This window comes from Motacilla alba, chromosome 4 (assembly GCF_015832195.1).
Source record: "Motacilla alba alba isolate MOTALB_02 chromosome 4, Motacilla_alba_V1.0_pri, whole genome shotgun sequence".
NCBI classification, from domain to species: Eukaryota; Metazoa; Chordata; class Aves; order Passeriformes; family Motacillidae; genus Motacilla; species Motacilla alba.
In genome coordinates, this window is record NC_052019.1 from 37303108 (window position 1) to 37329796 (window position 26689).

Here is a 26689-nt window from a genome sequence, read left to right on the forward strand (position 1 = left end):
TCTGCCTGGGAGGGACAAATAACTTCAGCTGTAAAACAGCTGAGAAAGAAGTGTTGTTATTTCAGTGTGAATTATCTGGATACTCTAAAAAATTGTTGGGTTGAATATGAAGCAAATGCAATTGGCATTTTTGTGAAAAAAAACAACCTATTAGTATCATAGCTCTCAGTGATGTTTCTCCAGCAGGTCATTTCTGTTTAGTGTTGGATACAGAAGGCCTACTTGGTCTTAAGAACATGTTAATGTATGAGCAGAAAATAAGCTTTAAATGAAATAGGGATATTTCATGATCTAACATGCAATTTATACCACAGCTAAGAGTAACAATTTTGACTGAAACACTGTAAGAGTTGATCAGTTTTCTCTAGATTTGAAAGTCTTTGATAATGCAGTGCTTTACTGTGACTTGGCAGTGTAAAACTGGTTCAAAGAGCTGTCTTTTTATTAACATTTTCACCAAATGTAGAAGAGTAATAATCACACAGTGTAGAACTAAAACTCAGTTTCCATATAGGTTTTTGTTTAGAAAAACAGGAAAAAAAAGGGCAAAGCCCTTTAGAAGTGAAGTGTTTCAGTGGAATTAAAATGACTTTCAATTACAAATTTTATAAACTGATAATGTAATGCTGTGCATTTATATGCTGATGTATTGGAAGTGCCAGGCACTACTTCAGGATATTTTATTAATTAACATTCTACTTCTGTGGGTTTTAGGAAGATTATGTTTGAAATTAATTCAGTTTCAGTTTTTCAAAGGTAGGAGGTTTTTTATTACTCTTTTTCTGTGTGTTGTAACACAAATAGTTATTTTTAGAAGGGGGGAAGGAAAAGCTCTCCCTTTGTGAGTGCCTTTTCCCAGGAGTGTCAGTACACAAGGTCCTAAAGAATTGTCTGAGGCCTTACAGAGCAGAAGGTAACAATTGCTCCATTGATTCTAAAACGCACAGAAGTCTGTAGGCAGGACCCCCATTACGATCTGTGGTGCCTTTTTACTGGGGTATTTGTTAAAGATTACCAATCTTGATAATACTGAATTTCAAAAGCTAACTCTTTAGACTAGAAGAATAGGAGAAAGAGGTAACAATAGCTCAGTGATTATGGTCTCATATGGTGCTTGATTTTGTAACCCATACATCAAAAGAAAATTTCCCCCAGAAGGGGTGCTTTTGGGTGCACTGCAGCTGAATTGTATATTATGTTTCAGCTTCAGGTTACAAAAACAATCATGTTTTGAAGTACAGTCAGCAGCAGGATGCAAAATCTACCTCCTGGAAGGCTTCTGAATTTTTGTCAAGCCCTATCCTAAACATGTTATAACTAGAAACACCATTTTTCCTGTACTGAGAAATTGTTTGTCATTTGCTTAATTAGCTGCCAAAACTTCAAGATTTTAAACCAAAAGAAAAAGAAATAGAGACAAAGCTAACTCTCCAGTTATATTGCAACAGTAGGTAAAGCAACACTGGACTCAGTTGCTTTTTTCCACTTCCTTGGAATATCATGCCTTTTTTTTCCAGCTGATTGAACTCATCAAACAATATTCATCATCTGTTGCTATTTTTTTTGTTCTTATAAAATCAGAATATGAATCCCCCACTTCCGCCACCACCTCTCTTGTCTGCTGCAATCATTGCATCGGCCACTTCTGGACCTCAGTCTACAAGTGTCATACAAAGGTCTGCATCAGGATCAACTGACCAAGTGGCACATTTACGACAGCAAACTCGTCCAAGTGTGTGAGTAAATTTGAAACTTTTCTCCAGACAGAAAAATGGAACGAGATCACTAACTTCACCTGTACATTTAGCACGGCAGCTGGCTCTGTTCTGCTGGAATTGCCAAAAAGCCAAGCAATGCAAGAAAAAAAGCATGCAGAAAGGTGATATCCCCAAACAGGCCCCATACTGAACATTGTTTATGTCTTAGATAAATATAATCAGCTGTTGCTGTGTATAGAAAGAACTCACTTCAAAATATAAAGCATTTATCATGCAGAAGATGAATGAATCCTTACGTTAGCACTGAATACTGGATAACTCAAAAGTGTCATTTCACTGGAGTGAATTTATTCAATGTTTTCCATTATGTATGGTATGAAAAGGCTATTCTCATATGGAATAATTTATGCCAAAACACAGAAAGTGCTGTATTTAATTTAGACTGTTAAACGTGTTACTGTCAGACTACTTGTGTCAGTTGCAATTGAAATTTGACTGAAGATTCTACAGTGCACTTAATTAGTGGGTGGCAATTTGGAATGAAGGCAGAAAGCTGCTAGTTAGCATTATGTCTTCACACTTGCAATACAAGCAAACGTGCGTCATCCTTTCGGGTGAAAATATTTGGTATTTTAACATGTGTTCCTAACAACATCTTTCTTTTTGAAAACTTCTTTGTGTGCAGCTTGGGGAATAAGAACGATAAAAGAAAATGTAAAATTCAGGAGATGCTGAACCATCTCATGGGACAAGTTGGAATAAGGACTGCTTTTGTTCTGTCCCTGTTATCTTCCCACCAGGTTTCCTCCCACTCCAAAAAAGCACCCTTCTTGTATAGCAGGTGCATCTGGATTTGGGCTGTTTCTTGGTGTCAGGCATTTTAACATTGCTTCTAATGGATTTTTGCACCTCGTGCAGTTAATCAAGTTCCCATCTCATTTACTCCCATCTGCCATCTTCAAAGGCTCTATGTGAGGATACTAATGAAATTTGGAATAAATTAGCTAAAAGGGAAGTTAATGAACATCAATTAAAGCAGATCAATTGCTTTTCCATAGAGCTTCAGTGTGTGGCTTTGTAGGTCACTGCTAAATCATGTACCAGTGAAGCCTTCTGCTGCCAGTGTTGCCTTTATGTGTTGCCTTTAAAGTGAATTTATTGCTTGCTTTGGGTACCTATCTTGCCTTTAAAGGATTTTTGTAGATATTGCAAATTCTCTTGGGTGGACAACAAGGAATAAAAATGTAATAAAAATGCAAAAAGGAGAAGCATGCAGTTAATGCTATTGTTACTGGGCACAAGAGAAATATTTTGATCAAAGAATGTTTTCTAAAGCCACTTTTTTGTCCTTGGGGTTACAAGAGGAGTGGGAAAGACTAGCACTGCAAGTAACTGTGGTTCCTTTTTCATAAAAGGGGATAGTCTAGCCATCTACTTAACTGGCTGCCTCTTGTGAAAAGTACATTTTAGAGAAAATGGGATTTATTGAATGCTGTTTTCCATAGGCCTGGGTCAATAATTGTATACACGGTTCAAATTGGTTTTTTAGCTTCAAATGTGGCAGAAAACAGAATGCTGGTAGTTAAAATGGTATCACTTTCTAATAATAGAGAACTGTGCAACCCTATTTGAAAATTTCCCTAGGAACATTCCAAGATGCAACTACAGGAGCTTCAGTGCTTTTTTAAAACTTTTTTTCCTAAGAATTTTATTCTTAACAAAAAATGCCAATGTTTCTGAACTCTCAATATGATTTCAAATGCACTGTATTATGCTTTAGTGTTGCTTAGAAAACATAAAAGGAAATAAACGTTACAAGTGAGTTAGCTGCTAAGCACCTTACCCATAGACTTCAATTTCTAGTTACACGTCTTTTTCTTTTGCACTGAAGTTTGCGCAGGATCTTCCAGTTTTGCAGTCTGAAATGTAGTTCTGACACTGATCTTTCACTCCCAGCTATCAGAACTTCTCCGTTCTCTCCCACTCTCCAAATAAAAAAGAAATTGATCTGTCACAAAGTGTAAGAGATAGGAGAAGTAGGTGTAAGGGCAGAAAAGTGGGATACCCTGGGATGTGTAGTTGATAAACACCTACTTAATTAAGATCACTACCTTCATTAAGAAGATGGACAGTCCTATTACAAGTCTTTTGCATTCCATTTAAGTGCACTTCAGAGGATGTTTCTAACTGTAATTGTTTCCTCTTAATATTACCATAACTTCTGTTTTAATATTGTAATGGTATGACAGATTATCACAGCCATTTTTGCCATGCCTTCTCATCTCTGACTGAACTCTCTGTGCCAGAAAACACAAGTGATGTTTTGAACTGGTTTAGTTTTATTGTTTGCATTTCTTTTTCTGTCTTTTAGGTATATTGCTATCTACCCCTACACTCCTCGAAAAGAAGATGAACTGGAGCTGCGGAAAGGAGAAATGTTCCTGGTGTTTGAACGCTGCCAAGATGGCTGGTTCAAGGGAACTTCCATGCATACAAGCAAGATTGGTGTTTTTCCTGGAAATTATGTGGCTCCAGTTACAAGGTACAGTATTATACAAGTGTCTAAATAGTTTAGCTAGTTTCAAATCCAAAATTATTCTGTTCTTGAATTAAATACTACAATTGCATAATAGAAGACCTATGAGTTTTAGTAACTAGCTGATTTTTTTCAGTTGTGTTTTATTCTTTGCTTGAAATTTTGGCAGGACAGTGACAAGTGCATCACAAACAAAAGTTCCCATGTCTACTGCTGGCCAAACAGGACGAGTGGTGACTATGGTCAGCCCTTCCACTGCTAGTGGAACATCCCAGAAGCTCCAGGGGAATGGTGTGGCAGTGAACTCCAGCACAGTGCCCACAGCAGTGGTTTCTGCAGCACACATCCAAACCAGTCCACAAACCAAGGTCCTTATGCATGTGACAGGACAAATGACAGTGAACCAGGCTCGAAATGCAGTTAGAACAGGTAAAAAAAAACCCACAAAATTTGTTACCTGTGGTAGACAAACTGTAGGATCCATCTTGACAAATGACTGGAGTGAGGTCTGTGTAATTATATACTGAGGTTTTATAAAGCTTTTCTTAATGTCATTGTTTAGAGTTGAGTGTTTTCTGAAACAACAGTCTGAGTTGTTCGATCTTTTATTATTCTCCTCTAAGCAACTGCGTGTACGTACATACTCCCACTACTGGGAATTTATATGCAAGTACTTCAGGTGGAATTTTTCTTTTTTATGTTGTTCCAGCAGTATCTGGGATGGGGACATTCTTTGAGCTTTCCCACTCATATGCAATTCATATAGTAATAAAAGTGATAAGAACATCTGAGTCATAGCTTATTTTTTGTGTGTTAACTGCATAAGAGCTACAGAGTGCTTTAATTCAGCATTCACTTTTAAATTATCTTCTAACATCTTTGAATACCTTTAGTGTTCCTTTTCAGGTCCCTGGCACAGGGTCAGTCCTTAGGCATTCCAGTTTGTTCTCTAACCTTGACTGCAACTTCTTTCAGCTTTGACTCTGAAACACTGAGGCTATACTGGCTTCAAGATCCATATGATCTATGTAATAAAATTCTGTATTTCTGAAAGGTGTAACTCTTCATTTACTGTCTGGGGCAGGCCACATCATAGTGAAACATGCCTTCTTGTTATTTAAATGCAGATCCAAAAAGACTGATAGTGGTGTTTTCAAGAGATTTTTGTTTACCAAATCCATGCACTCCTCTGTGGATTTGCCAGGCTAAGAAAATACCACACAACTGGAGCCGAATCTGTTCCAGTTGCTTCAAGGGCCTCAAAAGAAAAAGAAAAAAAAAAAGGAAAGCTCCCATTTCAGACTATCCCAATGTTCCCCCTTTCACCCTTGAATTTAGGGTCTGTGATCTCCTGACTGACCGTCATGACAAAAGGGGTTTTTTTGATCACAGGATTCTTACTGGCAGAGTAAAAGAGAAAGTGAAAAATGGTAATGGTATGCTCTGTTATCCCCACAAGAAGGGTTATGTCTTATGGGCTCAAGATCCATGGATTAACCCACTTTTCAGAGTCATGCATCTCCTAAAACACCCTATGCATATTCAGATGTCAGCACCAGGTTTGCTTTTGAAGGTAGGATGTGTACATAAGTCTTCAGTTATTTTATTTCCTTAATTGGCCCCATCTTCCTCCAGTCTGATCTGAAGCTGGAGCAGGTGTGTTAGTCCTCTGGAGCAACTTTATTCTTTGCCTTTAAATAAAAATAACCAAATGCTGCTGGCAACTGCTAAGAGAAGCTAAGCAAAGCATCTGTACTTTCCTGCCTCTTAGGCACTGGTGGTTTCTACTCTAAAGCCTTCTTTTGAGCTGCCTAGGAGCTTGCAACTGACAACACAAAGGAGAAATCTCCTGTGGGCTCCAGAGGCTTTTCTGTCCCCACATCTCTGCACTGCTGTCAAGATGAATAAACTTTTACACTTCCATTCAGCTGAGAATGTGACAGCATACTTCCCACTGACTTTTCAGGTCCAAAATGAAAAATCCAAAGGGACTGGACTCTCATCACAGAGAATTTAACATTGGATTGTGCAAAGGTGTGCTGTTAGTCACAAATACAGATCTGTCCCTCATAAGGACCTGAGCACTGAAGCAATAATGGCTGCTTTATGTTCAAACGTTACAGAGAAATTTGTAGTAAATATCTGAAACGTGATCCTCTTGAGCTTTCTGTAGCACATTCGCTGAGTGTTAATCTTTAGGTGAGGCTTCACAGGTTAACGCAGGGCTCCGGCTTCAGTTTAGCTCAGGCCTTCAAGGACCATTCTTCAAATTAGTGAGACATTGCTTGAGGGAGTATGCATCCTTTGATTGGAAGGATCTATAATGAAAATATATATTCTGCTTATTTCATTAAAGGATAATCTGTGTGAAAATAAAGTGACTTGAAGCATTTTTCCTATCAATTCCTTCAGCAATAAAAAAAAACAAACCAGAAAGCTCTTCCATGCTTGTCATACATTAATTGCATGTGAGTGTAGACATATGTTGAAGAATAGCAGCTACTTCTACGAAAAATCATGTTGTCTTATGAACAAAAGCCAGCATTAATAATTGGTTTTTGACCCAAAAAAGTCTTTCTACAATCTCCTTATCTTTCTTTTGAAATGTTTATGCTACTCAAGAGTTGGTGTCAGCTGCAGAAGAAGAAGTTATCAAAAAACTAGACATAGCATATAAGTGATGTGCCTTTTTTAATAAAAAAGAGAGAATTTGTGTTTCTTACTGCATAGACTGTAATTGGGTATAATACTGTAGGATTGTTTTATAGAATTTGGGACCTTTGTCGGTCCTCTCTAAGATGCTGCGATCTAACCAAATTACCAGAGGAATTTGTAGAAAGCAGAATGAAGAGAGCAAGTGCTGGAGGTTTGGTTCCAGGATTTCACTTAAAACAAGTCTGAAACTCTATAAGTATCTGAAAAATCAAAAGTTGATAAAATTGATATGCACATGCACCAAGCTAGAGGGATGACCCCTTCTTAGATGGAAAGTTTCAAAGTATTTGAAGGAGAGAGGTTGTGCAGCACTGGGGTGCTAAATTTTGGCTCGTACTGTTTGGTTATATCTGCATTTCATACCACCCAGCGGTGCAGAGATGCCCAATCTGCTGAAATGGTCTAACAGCATGCATATATGCCTGACCCCATGACTTTAACAGCAGTGTTACTTCTTGGAAGGGATCAATTAGTTCATGCAAAGCTCCGTGCCTGCAGCTTTGCACTGCAACGCAGGGTAATATACTCAGCCTTGTGAAATTCTCCAGCTTCCAGTGTAGATGCTCCTTTTATTTCACAGGGGTACGAATAAATCCACTTTCTATATTTAAACATCCCAAGAGACAACAGCTTACATTTTCACAGAAAGCACTCACAGCAGTAATTGCCACTGTGCTTATTGTTGGAAAGACCTGTGAAATCTGTTGTGGATTTTGTGAATAGTTTAGGGAAACAATCTAATTATATTTTTAGCAGCTTCTATAAGGTGTGTTTCTTCCTACTTTCCTTTAAATGTCCTGACAACTACACGTGGTATTAAAAGGAGCAAACAAGTTCCAGGCAGTATTTAGCTAGCTCTTAGGTACTGAAGTGTAATCTTCACTTTGCATCTGTCTGTATGTGAAGCATTTGACTTAGCAGCTTGGATTTCTCCACAATAGAGAGGTTGCAGTGCTGTTATTCTTCTGTTGCATACTGGTGCAAGTAGGGTAGCATATGCAACTGCTTTATTTGGGTGAAATATAACTGGTGATGTGTATTATGTCATTACAGTAGTATACATTTGGTGATGTGTATTGTGTCATTACAGTAGTATAAATGGAAATTTAAAAGGTAAGAAGAAAACTCTTGGTTGACTAGCTGTACCACAGTAACTGTACCTCACTTTGTGTGTCTTGTGAAAAGGTGAGCTCTCACATTTCATTCTTTTGTTCTAGTTTCCTCACATAGTCAAGAAAGACCTACGGCAGCAGTCACACCCATACAAGCACAAAGTCCAACCTGCCTTATTCCTGCAGCTGTGATCATTCCCCACCACTCTGTTGCCTCCCAGCAGCTCCAGCCTCAGCTTCCAAATACTGCTGCTTATGTCACAGCCGTGAATGTGAACCGCTCAAGCATCCCACTGGCATGTACAGCAGCTTCTCTGAATCCTCCTAACATTGCTGCTTCATCTTTGGAGGGAGATATAAGTGGAAAAACTGCAAACACTCACCCTGGAGCTCCTGCATCTCCAGAGAGTGCTTTAACAGCTGGTGGAAGTGCTGCTATCAGTAAAACAGACAAGGATTGCAAGGTGGGTAGAGAATAAAATCATTCCCTTAAATTCTCCTATTTTCATCATACAATCTTGTAAGAAATTTAAGAACACAATCTAAAAAACCCACATGAACTTGCAGGAATGTAACAATTTCATTCTAACAAAATAAAATTCAAATCAGAATTCTTTTAGCTTACCTTTCTTATTAAACAGGCACACTGAGATATTATGGAAAACATATTACCAGCAATGTTTATTGGACAAAGAAAGAATGCACATAGCCATCTTTTTTAAATGTAGGACAGATGTCTCTGTGTCTGTAGAGATTCTGCTTTCCTTTCTTCTATTTGAAGTATTTCTTATATGTGTCAACTCATTCTCACTGTTTCACCAAGCCATGTGATTATATTGTTGTCAGAAAAAATTCTTCTAGCTTTGTAATTGATTTTGTTTTATAGTTGTGATGTAGTTAGGAAACTTTTTTCTCCTTGTGACAACCATCTTTGTATCTCAAGTATTTTAGACTTAACCTTACTACTCTTCAGCCACATGTTCTCCTTAGTGAAGTTTATGAAGAATTTAATCTTAAACTGTACACTAATGTCAGCTGCTTTTTAGTTACTGTTTTTTATTATTGTTGAATGGATGTGTCTCAGACTTTATTTTAAAATTACTTTAGCCATAGACATTGAAAGCAGACTGAGGTGTCCTTAGAGAAAACTTATTTGTAGTTTAAGGCGAATGATGCTAATACAGGATTGTTTTAATTTCTCTGAGTTTCTCTTTATCTTTGACATTTGCTAGACAGTAGATTGTTGCTGAAATGGCTCTAAGTTATTGGAGACTTGGAAAAAGGACTGAGGATTTTTATTCACTAAATCCACTACATTCCAGGCTATCAAAAAAAAAAATTCTTATTGCTCTTGCTTTTCTCTGTCTATGGTTAAATATTATTTTTGTCTCCAGGGCTTACAATCTGGCACTTCTCATAAGCACTAAATTCACTCAGTCAAAGGGTTGGTAAGAAGATCACTGCCACACCCTTTAAAAAAAAAAAAGACAAGAAACACAAAAGCTACTTAAATAATTCTCTTTAGGCTAAGTAACAGTGTTCAGGGATTCTTGTCTGGACAAGCAAAAAGAATGTTTACAATCCTTCCCTTTAGCAGAGCAGCAGAACACAATGCATTCCCCTTGGGGCGAATTTTTGTTAGATCATGAAGGTCTTCCATTACTAAAGGAGGATAAATAAAAGAAACTTACCTAAACAGCAGCTTCCACAGCAGACTTTTCTCCCTGCTTGGTTTGAAGTGATTCTTTGTCTTCCCAGAAACATCCATGTTGATGAAATATTTTATTTCATAGATTCCTGTTGTGGTAATATTAACTCCTCACACCTTTTTCTAGACAACCTTTTGTGACAGAGACATTAAATTTGAGTTAAACTTTAACCTAACAAAGTGAAAGGACTTCGCTGGTTTGTGATCTAAATTACTTGCTGTTTTTCTCTTTAGAATGTTAATAATTTTCTTTTACCATTTTCATAATCTCTCTAATGTCAAGTATGTCCTTGTAATTTACCGAGTCCTCTCTGAGCACAATGTCACCTATCAGAAGGAAGTGTTCAACTCTTTATGGGAGAGCTTTGTTCTAAAATGGGGCTCTGCTTTTGGTTTACAGAAAGAAAAGAAAGGTTTGCTGAAGCTACTTTCCGGAGCATCCACTAAACGCAAGCCTCGGCTGTCACCTCCAGCGTCACCCACCCTAGAGGCTGAGCAGGCTGCGGCAGAGCTGGCCCTGCAAGGTGCGGTGGGGCCAGAGCTTCCCTCAGCAGGGGCTCACAGCAAAGCTGGCTCCTGTCCCACCGACAGCGAGGCCCCTGCGCTGGCCCAGGAGACGCTGCACCGCAAGGGCGCTGCCCTGGATGCCTCTGTCCCCATAGCCCCCCCACCTCGGCAGCCTTGCTCCTCGCTGGGGCCCGTCCTCAATGAATCCAGGCCTCTTGTGTGTGAAAGGTAAATTCTCCTACGCTCCTAGACTTGGGCAAACCAAGAAGAAATCCATTCTCTGACGCTTGTAGTGTGTGTTAGAACTGCTTCAAAATGCTGAGATTTAATTTCATTATTTTTTAACAATTCTTTGTGTTTATGTTTGTTTACTTTTCGTGTTACTTTAAAGTTTTTGAAAGAATAGACGCTCAAATATGGCGATCACAGGTTTGGTAGACAAAAGACACCTCCTGTTTTTCAAAACAAAAGCACATTATGTTCTTGAATTATTAGTATCAGGTTAGTTCTGATTATTAGCAGTGTTTAAATGCCAACCAAAATATACGGTGAATGAGACCTTTATCTATCTATATGTAGGCTTCTTAATATTTGATTTCTTGAGTTTTTTCTCAAGAAATACTTTTTACTGTCTGAATGCCCCATGGCTGTGCATCCACACAGGTTCTAGGGGCGGCCTCTGTGCTCTGGTGAGTTTGAAAAACATACAGGTGTCTGGACTCTCAGACTGGCAGGCAGTTGCTTAAATGTTCTGTGACTTTTTTGTCCACCTATAGTTTTTCAAGTTTCAAGTCCTCAGTAGAACGTGAAGGAAGTGGCAGTTTTCTAACTACAGGGTCTTTTTCCTGGTAGACAAGCAGTATGAGGAGTGTCATAGGATTTCTTTTGCAGCAGCTACAGGATTGTGTGGTGTACAGAGAAAAAATAGCAGAGTTACAATATTAAAAGCTCTAGGACTGAACTGATTGAATCTGACTATTGTAGACTTTGTTCTAATGCTATTAACTCATAGTGTGTGGGCATCCTGTTGTACTTCCAGAAGTCCGCTATCTTAAGCTACACCCGTGTCATAAAATCCAGACAGTATATAACTTTCTGCTTGACTTTTAGTTCACTTCTGTCATACTTCTATTATTTTTTAAAAGGTTCTTTCTGTTCCTACACAATTTCCTTGCAGGAGATTTCTATTTCATACTGAATTTGTGAAGTAGATTTACATTTATACATGGAAAATAAAACCTGAAAGACTCTTCTTTAAGAATAACATCATTCATTTTCACATTATCATAAGTCTGTTTGGCACATTAATATGTCTTTATGCTCTGAATGTGAAAATAATATTAAATTCATTGTGAAAATAATATTAAATTCATTCTGGCATAACCAGTGCATATTAGCGTAAAGCTCTTTCTGTCATCACAAAAAGTCGTTTTTTCACTTCCATGATGGAAATTTTTTTTTTTCTCAGAACTACTTACTGAAAATAATGCTATATATTTTTATTGGTTTAGTAATAACATACACTCAAACATTCTCTCTATCCTTACTATTATTTAAGTGATAATTGCTACTGAAGAAGAATTGCTACAAGATAGTTCTCTGTGGTGGTCATGCATGGTTGTCAGTGTATTTAGACAGAATTTCTTCTGAGTTCCCTTTGTCCTTCCAGAACAGGGTTAATTTTTTTCCTGCTGATGTGCCCTTGCATATTTCCTTCGGCTGAATTTCTTTAAGTGTGATGGTTAATAATACTTAAAATTTACATTGTACTCAATATCTTCAAAGTAATTTATAAGCATTGATTACTCTTCAGCAGTCTGGAAGATGTGGTGGTTAAGAATCAAGTGGCATCTTCAGTGAAAATTTGAGTTGAGGAAGGAAATATTCATGAGGATAAGCTCAACAAAAAGCTGAAGAACAGAGAAATCTCCTGCTAGGATTATTCTGCTCTTATATCTCACAATTCCAGTCACAGATTACAGTGTAACTGTAGAATTCCAGTTTAGAGAAGTCCAGTCACCTGAGACTCTGCAGTGGAGCTCACTCATGTCTTCTGATTCTCCAGGCAATACCCAGGTTGTCTTGGGGTGATTTCTTGTATTAATGCAGTGCTAACAAGGCCAAGAATCATTATGGTTTTTTTACAAATATAGACCCAACTCCCTGCAATTCCCAGAGTGAGACATGCAATGCTATGAATATACAAGAATTTAGTTACCCGAGGAGCTTAATTTTTCCGTATAAGCTAAAAGAAAACTTTAAGCTCTTTTTGTGAGCTTTCTCTTTTAGAGGGAAATGTTGCTTAAATAGCCTTAAATTTTACAGTAAATATACAGCATTGTAACAATAAACTACCCAGCACTCCACAATGGTATTAGAGACTTGAAGTTGAACCTAAATACACATCACTGCATATCCTAAATTATGAAATGAATCTTTCATCTAGTTACAGTGAAAGAAAAGCAGTAATTTTGTTCTGTGATTAAAGTGACCCTAAGTAATTTCATCTGCCACAGAATGACTGGTGTAACATCTGCTCCCAGTGAGCGGGCCAGTGGCTTTACAGGGCAGCAAGCCTTCCCACATCTGGCACCATTTAATGCTGGTAATTAAATACTGAGAATCACTCTGCCCTCAGTGGGTGTTGGTGATCTGTAGGAGTCAAGGCACCCACTCAAAAGGCACAAGATCTGCACAACAGCAGGGCATGCTTGAGCTGGAAAGTAAAAATTCTAAAGGCAAGGAAAAAAAGCTACATCAAGAAGCTGAGTAATAATTAATCGTTTAACTCGTGTAATGGTAGTAATTCCAGCTTTCTGGGTTTCTCTCAGCTAAAATTTTTTTGCATGTGAGAAAGTATTATTATCCATTTGTTGATCAGGAAAACCACAAATAATTGTCCAAAAATCAACCACAACTAGGTAGGCATAAAAGCAGTATTTTGTGTCCAGTGAAACAGAAGGAACAAAGAATTGGAGAAACACATGAAAGATATAATCTTTTCCATGATACTAAAAAGTGTGAGGAATGCTAATATTAAAAATGAAAAGCAGAATAGAGAAATGTGAAGACAGACCATCACAAAATAAAAAAATTAATTCACGAATACAAAGCAAAAGCACTGTGGGATATTTATTAATATATTACAGAAACAGTAAGAATATCAGCAAACAACCGGTGGCAAATGTATTGGCTACTTCTGGGAAGTGAAAGTACTTTTATTTTTATAATACTTAGATTTTGTCACTAGCTGATTAAAAATAATTAATATAATATTTGAAAAATTAATGAAAAATGTTATATGACAAAGAAAAATAAAAGAAAGGAAAACCTCATTGTTGTATAGCATAGGTGCATGTAAAATATTGTGACCACAAAAGATCCACAGATTTGACTTTCAGTCATTGAAAACATTTGCAAATACTGAATAGGGAGACAAGGAAATTTTTGAAGATTCAAACATGTGGGAATGAGCATGTTTTTCCAAAACATAGGTCATGCTTAGTAAATATGATTATTTTTCTTCAGGGACCTTGCAATGAACTTTTGAGCTGAAGCATAAGCTTTTTATTCTGCATGAAATTGGTAGTTTTGGCAATATGTTGTAAATGATGAAATAAGTAATGGAAAAACAGTTTCTGTTCCATAGCTAATCCAGGGTGATCTGGATAGACAGCTGTGTGAACTTGTGATAGGTCTGGGACTGATCACCTCTCTTTGGGCAAATAGGATTTGTAAAATGTGGCAGAAAATTTGAAGAAGGACACATGATTTACAGGTGCAAAGCCTGATGGACTTCTTCTCATTAAAAATTAAAAAATACAGTAAAATAGCATTTTATAAGCAGGGTTGTTGTGCTCTGTTTTAGACACTTGATTTCAAGATGAATATCAAAATAGTTGGGAAACTAAAATTTAACAAGAAGTTCCAAATTACTGCAGAGGTTGTTGGACATTGTCTGGAAAGCTCAAGACAACTGTTTCTGTGCTAGCTGGTGATCCTCTAGGGAGGACAAAGAGAAGATGGAAGCAAGCAGCAGCAGGGAACAGACTTGTCTGTCAATTCAGGGGAGCATAGAGGTTACTGGCAGACAGAATTACAAACTAAAACCAAGCATATTTCAAGTCAAACATTTACAAGGCAGTGTTTGACAGACTGCAAGATGAGGCAGGCAGGTATTCTTTCTTGAAACTCATTTTTTTAACGGACTATGAAGTGTGCTGGTTAATTTTCAGCCTGGGAGCAACCTGCTTGTTTAACAACAGTAGAAGTTCTTCATAGCTTTATTGCAGTTCTTTATGTTTCACAGTCTTGTCCTTGTCCTGCCTGAGTAAAGGCTTTTGTTTTAACTCAAGCAGTTTACAGTCTCAATTTAACTTACAGTCTATTAAAAATATTTGGATCTCACTTCCTAAGTCAGCATTAAAACCCAAGTTGCCCAAAGCAGAAGTTTGTGCACGTCTAGGTTGGAAGCAGGGCATTTTGGAGCTGCACACTAATAAATCTTGTAATTGGCTTGGTAGCTTTTATCAACCATGAATCTAATAATTCCTGTGCTCTGAAATCTAGGGATTGCAATCACTGAAACAAAGTCATGGCTTATAAGTCACTAATAAATAACATTTGACAACTAATTAAGTCCAAATATGTTTTGCTATACTTAGATTTCCTAAGAGACTTCAATTATTTACAAAGTGCAGCTACTCTTTTCTGAATATTTTTAACTGTATGGACAGACTTAAATTTTGTTTCATATGTTCTTAAGCAAAACATTCTACTACAACACAGTATCTTTCTCTGCTTCAATATTACAGAATTAACTTGTTTTATTATGTGTGTATTGAGCTACAGCTGCCATTCCATCCTTTAGATCATAGACTAGACTATATCCTGTTACTTTGTCTTTTCATCAGATTGCTAGTTTATTTTAATCTGTTAAAATAATAAATTATTTTAAGCTTATTAAGATAATAGTTATCTTAGTGAATGAAGTAATAGAGTTTTATGTTGTTGTGAAACTATGGAAGAAGAGATTGAGTGGTGTTATGCATGTTAAAAACAGAGAAGTGTAGCCTCTTTTTAATGCACTCATATTTGAAAAGTGATTTTACTGTGAGAGACTCAAAAAATACACTTCATGCCAACTGCTTAAGAAAATTGTTGAGTTGAAAATAGTTTTAAACATAGTAGTACACAAGTTGAGCAGGTATGTTCAAAGAATATATTCTAATCTGAAGAGTTTCTAAGGAAAATGAAAATTATTTAGAACAGCAAATCAAATTTATAGGTTTTGTTGGTTTCCTCCTTTTGCTCTTTGCCTTTCCTTAAGAGCCATCACTGGAATAAAAAAATTAAACAGACACTTGTAAAATTATGCCTAGCTACTGCTGTGAATGCTTTGATTTTTGCTGAATCACAATGACTGAGAGAGGCTGCAAATTTATATTGGAAAAAAATGTTTACAATTTTCTCCTGTTTTTTTAACCATTGTCTGTATTTTACAGGGATATTGGTGAAAAAAATCATAGGAGATGCATGAATTTGCCTTAAATTTATTATATTGCTGTTGTTATTATCTGTTCAAAACATACTTTTAAGTTGTTACATACTCAGCAAACAGTTCTAGAGAGTTTCCCATGTTCCTAAGCTTCAACAGGTACAGAAGTATTTTTTAAAGTATTGGGTTAAAAAAAAAAAGGGGAGGGTGGGCAGAGAGGGGGGCAAAGAAAAAGAACCTAAATTAAGGGGTTTTTTTCTAATTACACAGGTACAGGGTTGTGGTATCCTATCCTCCTCAAAGTGAAGCAGAACTTGAACTTAAGGAAGGTGACATTGTTTTTGTACACAAGAAACGTGAGGATGGCTGGTTCAAAGGCACTCTGCAACGAAATGGAAAGACTGGCCTTTTCCCTGGCAGCTTTGTAGAGAACATTTGAGAAGATTCATTCCAAGAGCTTCAAATCATACTGTACTGTAAAATAGCACAAATATTTTGCCAGAAAAAGCACAGTCATGAAATATTTTCAAATGACTGTAATGTAAACAAAAATCTACATATTTTTACAGTGTCTATAGCACAATTACACCAGCGAACAAAGGAGATGAAGGCATCTGCTGGTTTTATCACTTTGAATTCTTAAGTGTGATGTGTGCCTTGTACTGTCTGATTTATTATATAGAGGAATTTTTTTCCCCAAGTATGTTACATAAATGAGCAATTGTTTACAAGGCTGTAACTAATTTATTCTTGGGTTTTTTTTAAAACTTGAATTTTGTGTAATAGCTAAAATTCTTGTGACTATGATTTTAACAAATTATTAATTTATGAAAGAATAACAAAGGGGAAGCTGGATTCTCTCCTTATGAGCAAGCAATTATATCTGATAAAGAGCCTCCCATTTATCCTCTGGACATTTTTTCCCCTGCTGTGTCTGACAGTGGAGTAAGTCTCTGTTGTATGAGTTAATGTTGAGTGGTGGTGATGTGGCGTCAAATAGAATTTGCCAAATGGGGAAAAAATGTGTCTTTTCTTCTTTGGACAGAGAAAAAAAAAAGTCAGTGGTGTTCTTGAGTCTAGTTTTACTTCTTCATGAATCACCGAAGTAATGTTTCCAGGAGGCAAAGATGTATGTGAACAACTGAACAAAACCATCTCAAGGTTAGGATCATCTCAAGGTTAGGAAAGAAGAAATTTAGGAGTGCCAACAAGAAATTCCCTATATACCTTCTGTTCATGTAATAACTTGGCTATTTGAACAAAGGTTAGCTTTGTATGTTTGGCCAGTTCTGTGGGCATTTAGCGCTCAGGATCCAACAAAATTGGAAGCAATGTTAAAGCCCAACACTTAGAATGAATATAACTTGAAAACATCTGTTTGATAAGACTGAGTATAAAAATAAAATTATAAGTAGTACTTCATGTCTAAAAATGCCTAAGATGTGTAATTTGCTGTTTTCTTCTCAAAACGATCTGCATGGCCAAGAGATGTTTTAAAATGTCTGAGCAGTAGTGGTGGTAAGTGATGCACTTGTGTTAAAGTAAAAGGCTGTATGAAACACTGTGAAAACTTTACTAACTTCTTAACCATTGCTACTTTGCTATGTTCTGACTTTTTCTTTGTCTTGCATGTGTTACTCAATTCCTGCAGTAATGTAACTGTGCATGGTTGGCATTTTCCATTCCAATTTCCTGTTGCTGGGTTATTTTGCTCTGAAAGTTTCCCAAAAGCCACTTGACCAAAACTAGTGAGCAACTTGCCTTCAACCAGAGAAGGTGTCCAGTGTTTAAATCATTAAGAAAAATTTATAATGTCCTTGCAGCTGATGGATAGAAAGAATGCAGCCTGCAAGAAATACATTGTTAGTCTTTCAGGGTTTTTTTAGAGATTTGACACTGGTGAACACACACGCTACTCAGCTGAACTTGGTTTTTTATTTTATTGTTTGCTTATAGCAGTTTATTGGTGATTTTTTTTATTTTTGTAAGACACTGAGCACCATCATCTCCATTTAAAAGCATTTAAATCTGATGTAATTTGGCTGTTACTCAGCACTTTACAAAGGGAAGCCAGTAAGGTGACTCAGTGTCACACAAAAACTGTCACACAGATCTGTTAAATCCTTATAATTTTCTTGAAGTTATGCATTGAAAAATATCAAATGTTAATGACAGAGATTTCTTGCAATATCAGGTAGTATCATGATGGTCTTAAAAATAAAAAAAAAATAAATATCTAAAAATATATATAGTTGGACATGATAGCATTCCCAAATTAACCATCTCTCTTAAACACTGTATAATTCAGTTTTTACATGTTTAAATCTTTTAAATAGTTTACTTGAATATTCATGTAATATATAAAGGTTTTGTGAAATGAATTTTAGTTAGAAAGAAGCTGATATCAGCTTTTGTCAGCATAAATTGGCACTAGTGTGTCGTAATCTTATTTTGGAAAAATTAGTGCATTTTATATTAAAGACTACTAAAGGTTAATTTTTTTCTATCTCTACTCTCCATATTTTAAACTAAGTGACTAAGGTACCTCTATTAATAGAATTTCATAATGTAAAGTCAGTTAAAAATCAGCTGTTAATCCAATAGTTCTGTTAGATGGAATACATTTTTAATTGATTTTTTTTTAACATTGAGTAAACATTTGTAAAAAGGGCTTATTACACAGCAGTGCAACAATGACAAAAATGCAGTTTATCATGCCTTTTTTGTGATCTTTTGGGGGTTATTTTTTAGTTTTGGCTTGGGATTAATTCAGTGTAGAAACAGACGAACCCTGTGCATTTGCTTTGTGTAATTCCATTAAAAGTTTTTGTAAAGTATTTTATATCTATGTTTGAAGTCCAGTGAATGTTAAGTGTTTGATTTATTATGTTAAACTTCCAATCCTAATAAATATTTTCTTAGCAAACAGCTACAGCAAATAGTGTATGCAAACATTAAACATAAAGTACTTGTAAAGAATTTGCCAATAAAATTCCCAGAACTTAATTTCCGAATTCCTAGGAGGGTATTTCTGCTCATGGACAAAAAGTCTTCAGATTCCATAATGTAAGAAGCTTGGAATGATGACTATAATGCACAAACTGTAGAGTGAACTGAGGACCTGGCTGCTCTTTTCCCAACTCCTTATTTCAGTAACTTCAGAAAAGGGTAGGTAACTCCATCTCAGTCTGTTCATGATGGAACTACAGTCTCATCAACAGCACAGCAGCTGCACAGTGTAACTGCTTGCCCTAGAGGAAGAAGTGTCTGGTGTAATGGACCTGCTGTGGGTATATTGGGAGAGGTTGAAGCGTCTGCCTGAACTTCCACTCTGGGCAGAAGTGTTGGGTGGCAAGAGACTCCTTTGCCTGAAGAAGTTTTCTGTGCACAGCAGTCAGGCAGCAATTGGCTAACGAGGAGACCTTGGTTTGCATGTGGTTACATGTCTGCTATATACACATGGCTTCTGGGAAAATTGGTGGAAATTAATCCTAAAAGTGTTTGCCAGTGTTTGAGACTTGGTAAATGTTGCAGCTACTGCAATAAGCTCGGTGTTAGTTAAGATTGACAAGCAGACCCTAAATTGTGCTGGCAGTGAATGGTACAGCCTTGGGTGCTCTCTGAAAGAAGGAGCATCTCATCTAACCTTCCTTAACTAAGGGGGATGAGAGGAGGGAGGAAGGCAACACGATTTGTGGAAATGCAGAATGGAGAATACAGAGAAGCAAGATTTATTTGATTTTTCAGAATTGTGGTCTGACATCAGTGCATCCATAAGAGAAAAGTATAGACAAACATCGTGGCTGTGTAGCAGAAGTAAGACTGTTTCTTTGGGTTGGTTTTTTTGTTTGTTTGCTTGTTTTGTACTGTAATTATTGAGTAATTCTAATAATGTATTTAACATTTGGCTTGCCAAAGGTATATGAAATGCTGTTCACCCTCACTTCATTACCTCTGCCTTATAGCAGTAAGGACAATTATGATAGTTTTGCATAGGCTTAAAAATATGGCTTCTGAGCATTCTGGCTTTTTTCAGAGAGCTGGCAAAATATTTTGTCTGGCTTGTTCTTTCCAGTAGCTTTAAGCAAATGTGTTTAAAGATGCACATTGACCTTAATAAACACTAGAATCCACTTGTCTAGTTAAAGAGATTTATGTCTGGCATTACTAAAACTCCTACAGTGTAGTCACTGCTTTCTGTAGGATACACCAATATTCTTTGGATTTCTACCACGCTTCTGCGATATGTATGCTTCTCAAATCATGCTCAGATGCTCACTCCCTGCACTTGGTTAATTATGATAAACCTTAAGCAGATTTGAAGCTTGACTTGAACAAAACCAGTGTCATAAATCTTTTGAATAAAAACAATGACACTAATAATAATTCTTTTTTTAATGGCATACTTGCAATATTTGTATATAGGAAGAAAAGAGCTGAGAATGCTGATGATGAATGATGAGAACATGGACATTAGATGTGGGGAAAAATGGGAAAGAGAAAAGGATTTGGAAGACCTGTATATGGGACCTGAATCTTAACTAACTTATTAGTGATTTTACCTTAGTTACTAGTCAAGCTCTGTGAAAGGACCTGAGAGGAACTTGGATGTCTAAGGCTGAAGATCCAGCCCTCAGTCCTTATCCGGTCTCTTCAGCTTGTATTTGTTTGGTGCTTGTGTTGAGAACAACTGCTGTTCTCCTGCCAAATACATTTAAAATCCAAAACTAAGCATCTGTATTTCTGAATATAATTGCAGGTTTGCATTAATAAACAGAAGTAGTGTCCACTTTCTACATATTTTATTCAGTAACACTAACATTAGAGGACTGAATGTCTTGAGAAATGCATACCAAGATGCAATGCATCTTCTTCCACAGTGTCATCCCAATAGCTCTTACTTTCTGGGAGACAAGCTTGTTGACAACCTTGAGGTAAGCACCTGCTCTTGAAAACTTGAGGTGTCACCTTTTTGCATCTGTTTCCTCCTTTGCCAACTGATGATTCCAGTGCTTTTGAGGTATGTGGTGTAAAATTTACTTTCAAAGTAAAGACTGACTGGTTTTTGTGTCATAGATTCTGATGGATTTGATCTGCCTCTAAATAGGATCACCAGCATCTAAACCTTTCTAGCAGAAGTATCCTCAAATCTGCCTTCTGTGGGCGAGAGACTTAACTGATCCATTTTAACAGCTGAAGAGCACTTTGTTCACAATCACCCTAGTACAAGGAACAAAACAAAATGAATTTGCTATACTCAATCTGCAATATGCAAAAGCCATTCAAAATGTTACACAATGAGCATTTCATGTGTGCCTATTAAATAAGAGTGGTTACACTCTACTTAATATTCTGAGCAGATCTCAGAAAGTATTATCTATCTGTTCCTTCTACTATGCTCTTTTCTGTCAGCTGTATTATTTTGCTAGAAAGTGGCAAAATCAGTTCTTAACTGCTCTAGTATTCCTACTCAGTGGAGTAAAGAAAATTTAGACACAGTGACATTAGCCCCAGATTTCAATTACTCACAGTTCTAACAAGCTTGTAAAAATTCCCCTTAGCACATGTAAATGAGTAGAACTTGGCTGCACTGTGCACCCAGCTCTAGTGCCCACATGGTTCAGGTTACATGGCCCAGAGGCCTTCTGATGTTTGCACCCAGTAGTCATTCAGATCAAAACCAGTTCACAGGATGTCCAAACACTAGCTACATTCTCATTTCACAGTGGCGAGAACAGCCTGTACAGGAGTGTAGAGAGTGGAAATTTGGCTGGCACATCAAGACAAAATACACTTCAATTACAAAGGCAGAAAGAAAAATGTCAGGCTTTTAAAGTGTCTGTGCAGGTGTTTTCTCGTCTCTGCTACCTTAAATAGATCCCCGTTTCACAAAGCAAATGGACTTGAATTCCCAACTCACCCAAGCCCCCCCTTCCCCATCCCCCCCTTCCCAGAAAGGAAAGCAATATAAGCCTTAGAAAAATCCAGATTCTTTGGCATTAGAACACATGGTTGGATTCTCAATTACTCCAAATCAGTGCTACTTCATTGATTTCGTTAAACTTTGCTGGCATACACTGAATATGCCCCCTACTGTTAAATAGTGAAGGAAAATATCTCATCTGCCCTAAAGGAATTAATATGTTTGAAAGGAACTGAGTTGGATGATTTTCATACTTGGAAAATACAGAGCTATTCTGGCTGTGCTATCCTTCTCTCAAAAAACATTTGTCCCACTGGTACAGCTGAGGCACTAGATCAAAGATGATGCCTTTTAGCAGCACTGTAAAGCGTAGAAGACTTGCTCAGTTTTCAATCAAACCTATAAATTTCCAGATCCACAATTGCACACTGGGCTTTGGTTTGCTAACAGCTGCTACTCCCAAAATCTTTTGCGGTTAGTTGCTGCTGTATTTTCTCATGGTGCATCTGCGAATGCTTGGGAGGGAAGATGAGTCAGCAGCAGAATAACTTTAAAGTAGTCATCGACTTTGTTCTCCACAACAAGGGACGTGCCCTAGGTCAAATTTCTTATTTCAGCTGGTTGAACTTCTGAATAAGCTGAAGAATGTTAGCTCTAAAAAGTTTACATTTGAAAGAATTTCTCTCTACTCCTCTGGTAGGCAGCCTTAGTGTGTCTTTTGAATACGCACAGATCAGGGAAATCTCCTTATTTTCTTGCTTGTCAAAGCATTACTGTATGCTGCTACCCAGCTTCTAAGTTTATAGTGCACAAGTATTTGCCCCTGCAGTCCCTGAAATTCTTTGCATTCAATAATTTAAAATCTGTGATACACAATATAGCTTTTTTACAAGGACAAAGTTTAATAGTTTTTTTTTTTTTTAATAAAGTACTATTGGGCTTTGTAAAGATCAACATTTTCATGAAGGATAATAACCATGCAAAGAGATAAACATTTTAAAAGTTTAAAAAATGGGTAATCATCCTGCCTAGGCATTAAGTATTCTTGATTACTTGCACCAAATGTGTATTTCTTAATACTGAATGGGTTATTTCTGCCACAGACTGTTAAATTTCTCAGAAAGATGGAGACTTTCTGTTGAGGATGCCAATTGCTGAGGATGTCAATTCTGCTGAGGATGTCAAATTTATTTCCATTAAATAGGGAAAAGAGAGCAAGAATGAGATGGCCTTGCAATTCTGTCAGAAGAGCCAGAGACCAGTTCAGGACCAAATTTTAAATGGTCCAGTTGTACATACCACAACCATATTCCTGTTTGGAGGTCTGCCATAGCTGCTCTCAAGAAAATGGCAGAAGGTATTTCTCATTTGTTCTTTACCTTACCTAGAATACTCCTTTTTAAGGAAATCCACATAACTTAGTGTCAAATGCAGATAAAATTTGGCTGCAATGGCAAAACACAACATTGCTCTTGTAATTTGTTTCTCTTACTTGGCAGTGTTAGTGGACACTGAGATGATCAAAGAAAAGTTAACTACTAAAATATAAAATTCTCTAGGTGATGTTTCTCAACACCACATGCTGTTCTCTACAGCACAGGATCAGCAGGCTTAAGCATCAGTTTCTGAGTCTGGGAAAGTTATGCAGTTCTCTTTGTAAAGACTGACATGTCAGCAGTGAATGTGCCAGTGGGGAGTGGGTGGGAGGAGAAGCAGCCCGATAATTACAGAGGTCAGTGAAACATTGCCTGGTCCAACCACAGCTATTTTGGGGTTTTTATTTTACAATATGCTATTCCATAGTAAGTGATGCTAATGCTTCTCTTCCACAGTAGGTCAGGGAGGTTTGTAAGTGGACTGGACCCAGTGTTTGGGTGTTGGAAGATGAGGACCACAACAGCACTTAGCTGGTTTCATGTCTGGGGGGGCTCTGGAGACGTGGCTGTGTCGCCAGAGCCCCCAAGTGCAGGCACAGCCAGGGCTGATGGCACAAACTGCTGTCAGAGCTGCACCGCAGCTCAGATGGCAAAGCCAGGCTGTGAGAGCTGTCACCTCCCTTCAGAGGTCACGCCGATGGGAAATGGTCAGTCAGGAGGATGTCCCTCAGTGCTGGGGTGTGTTTGTGCTGGCAAACCTTTGTTGTGTGGACTCCGTGGTGTGTGTTACTGATGAAGGAGACAATGTGGGAATTGTTCCATCTGCTCTCTCCGTACTTTTGCCAGTCAGTGTAACAGGTTTGGTTTTGACTACAAAGTATCACAGTCTCATAGCTGACGGTAATAGAGCGTACTTGTGCAGCCCGCAGCCCTGTTTCTATTGAGTAATGGCTAAATCCACCAAGAAGTAGCTTTTGTCACCTGCAGGAAGTAGCTTCAGGAAAAATTAGGAAATCTCTACTTTGGAGCTTCTTGGACTTTATCAGATACTGCCATCATAGGCCAGATACTATACTATACTATACTACTCCAGCCAGATACTCCAAACTGGTAGTTTGTGTGTGTCTGAAGATGTCATGTATCTGTCTGCATGTTTTCTCTATTGCAATCCTGTCAAAAGCTACATTTTAAAGGAAATAGGTTTTTTTACCAAGGGCACATATTAGATTCTGGTCACCATCTGGTTAATATTTGTTATTAAAAGCTTATTTCTGTCTGGCATATAGAAGACACAAATAGAAAAGCCGTGTTTTTGTAACTAAAAGCACTGTGGACAACTTTACAAAAGCTTATAGAACGGGCTTATGTTGTGTTTCAGCTATATTGGTAACACAGTAGAATGCTTTTGGAAGAGATATTAGATGCTGAAATAGTGATTCCAAATATAAATAAGGTCCCTAAGGCATGAGTGTAATGTCTTGCTTATAACTTTAAATTACTTTTTTATAGCTAAAACTAGCATGCCTAGTGGCTAATTATAATGTAGCCTGATGTTATACCCAACCACCTCCTTTTCTGTCTTTTTCACATGCACCACTTAACCTCCTAGGCCTTCATTTCATAAAGGATTAAGTGCATTGGAGTATTAGTAAACCCAACAAACAAACAAAACAAACAAAAAATAACAAGAGCTTTGCATAACAGGAGTAGATTTAAACGTGATCTTAAATGTATGATGAGGCATTTTGCTGAATCCCAATGGCTTTTTTCTCTCTGGACTATCCTGGAAATATAATGGCATGGTTCTAAGAAAAGAAAAAACAATGTTACTTACAAAGAGAAGTGGCTTATGCTTTTTCTAATTCAGCAAAAATAAATTAAATTGACATTTCAAGTCTGAAATTGATTTTTTGGATACTGTAACACATAGGATGGAAAAGTACAGCCCTTTGGAGAGTTTGGGTGTGTTTTCTATATTCTAATTGGAGATACTGTTTCATTAAATTAAAAAAAATAATAAATTTTAAAAATCATACCAGAAAAAAGAGAAGCAATTTTTACCTGATCCAACTAAATGGGAATTACAGTACTTACCCTTTTAATCTGGTCTGGCTTTGTGAAGAACAGTGTTTAGCAAGTGTTGGAGTGTTATTGAGATGGCCAGGCTGAAAAGATCAATAACTGGCTGGTTCTTGAGACAGGCCACTGGTGCTGTCTGCACCTTGGTGGAGGACAGATTGCCATCCAGTGAGTGGAAAAGGTGGGGGCATAAAAAAAAAATCTTTGAATGAGATTCAGGATTATTCTATATTCACTAACTTGTGGGTGGGAGGAATAGGAAGGGCTCATTTGCTTCTTTGAACCAAAGTAGGGATCTGGAAGCTTCCATTGATGCCTCACGTTTTGGCTTTTATATTTTTCAGATTCTGTGCTGCTTTAGTGTATAGTTCTGAGCTTCATATTAGGGGATAGTAAACTCTCTTCACAGAGTAGGTAGACAAAACAATTCCTTCTCTAGCTGGGGACCAAGGAAAAATGATCCAAATTTCAGGCCCAAGAGCATAAACAACAGTGGAATGAAGAGAGAAAAACAAAAAGGATGGGACTTCATAAACTAAAGCTATAATTGGACAATTAACTCCAATATGCTAATGGACTAGAACTTATGAACTTATGACTTGTGACTGGTCATCCATTATTGTGACCATTTTGGTTCATCTTGGGTGTAGCCCTGGCCAGGCTCTTGTACTGCCCAAGTCCATTGAGGCCTTTTAATAAATACCTGCTTTATTCTTGGACCCCTTCTAGCCTCTGTTCTAGATCAGCCTTCACAAGGCATCACCATGAGAGGTCTCCCTCTTATATTTGGGATAAAAACATGTAGTTTCATGCAGAATACAGAAAGAACACCAATTAGTTTGGCAAAAACTCCGCAAACATTTCAGAGGTGAGACTGGGATCAGATGGTTTTGATGCTCCTGTGTTTCCTACCTGTTATGATGGGAGCTATGAAAACACTGCTGATGGTACAAGAGTCTGTCATTCTCAGAGAGGTTTTAAAGGAAACTGAGCTAAAACCATGAAGATTTCCAGCTTCATGAATGAGAATCTTTTGTCCTCATTTAGAAACCTTCTCAACCAATGTTGTTTATGCAGACACTCTGCTGATGTGCAGACAAGCTGCAGAACGTCTTGCTCGGGTTTTGGGGGACTTTATGTTTGGGTAATGGGAGAACATATGACTGGACATTTGTAATCTACTTGGCAGCACAAACTGTATGGAATAATCCTAATTTGTAGCAAATGGTCTTATTCTTTTGAACAACAAGAAGGAACTTGGTAGATTTGTGAGTCACAGGGTCACAGAATAGTTTGGATTGGGAGGGATCTTAAAGAACATCTTGTTCCAATCTCCTGCCATGGGCACAGATACCTCCCACTAGACCAGGTTGCTCAAAGCCCCATCCAGTCAGGCCTGAATCTCTTCAACAAATTTGGTTTTATGTCAGGACAGTATGAAAAAGAAAACAAGACTCTAATTTCCTCATAGTTTCACAAAATTTACGCCTGTAGGGTGCAAATTAAAAATATCCTGAA

At 37.4% G+C, this 26689-nt stretch overlaps 1 protein-coding gene across 4 annotated transcripts in view; it reads left to right on the forward strand.

The window, feature by feature from the left end:
• SH3RF1 (SH3 domain containing ring finger 1) overlaps window positions 1-18799 on the forward strand; it is an 84769-nt gene extending 65970 nt beyond the window's left edge. For 3 of the 4 annotated variants that reach the window (XM_038134530.1, XM_038134531.1, XM_038134532.1), the window contains exons 7-12: window positions 1582-1736; window positions 4090-4260; window positions 4424-4683; window positions 8187-8545; window positions 10190-10524; window positions 16064-18799. In XM_038134530.1, coding sequence (XP_037990458.1) covers window positions 1582-1736; window positions 4090-4260; window positions 4424-4683; window positions 8187-8545; window positions 10190-10524; window positions 16064-16232 — 1449 coding nt within the window. In that variant the 3' untranslated portion in view covers window positions 16233-18799. Of the gene's footprint in view, window positions 1-1581; window positions 1737-4089; window positions 4261-4423; window positions 4684-8186; window positions 8546-10189; window positions 10525-15800 lie in introns of all 4 variants that reach the window. The other variant, XM_038134533.1, reaches the window with a different exon arrangement.
• The last annotated feature ends 7890 nt before the right edge of the window (window positions 18800-26689 follow it).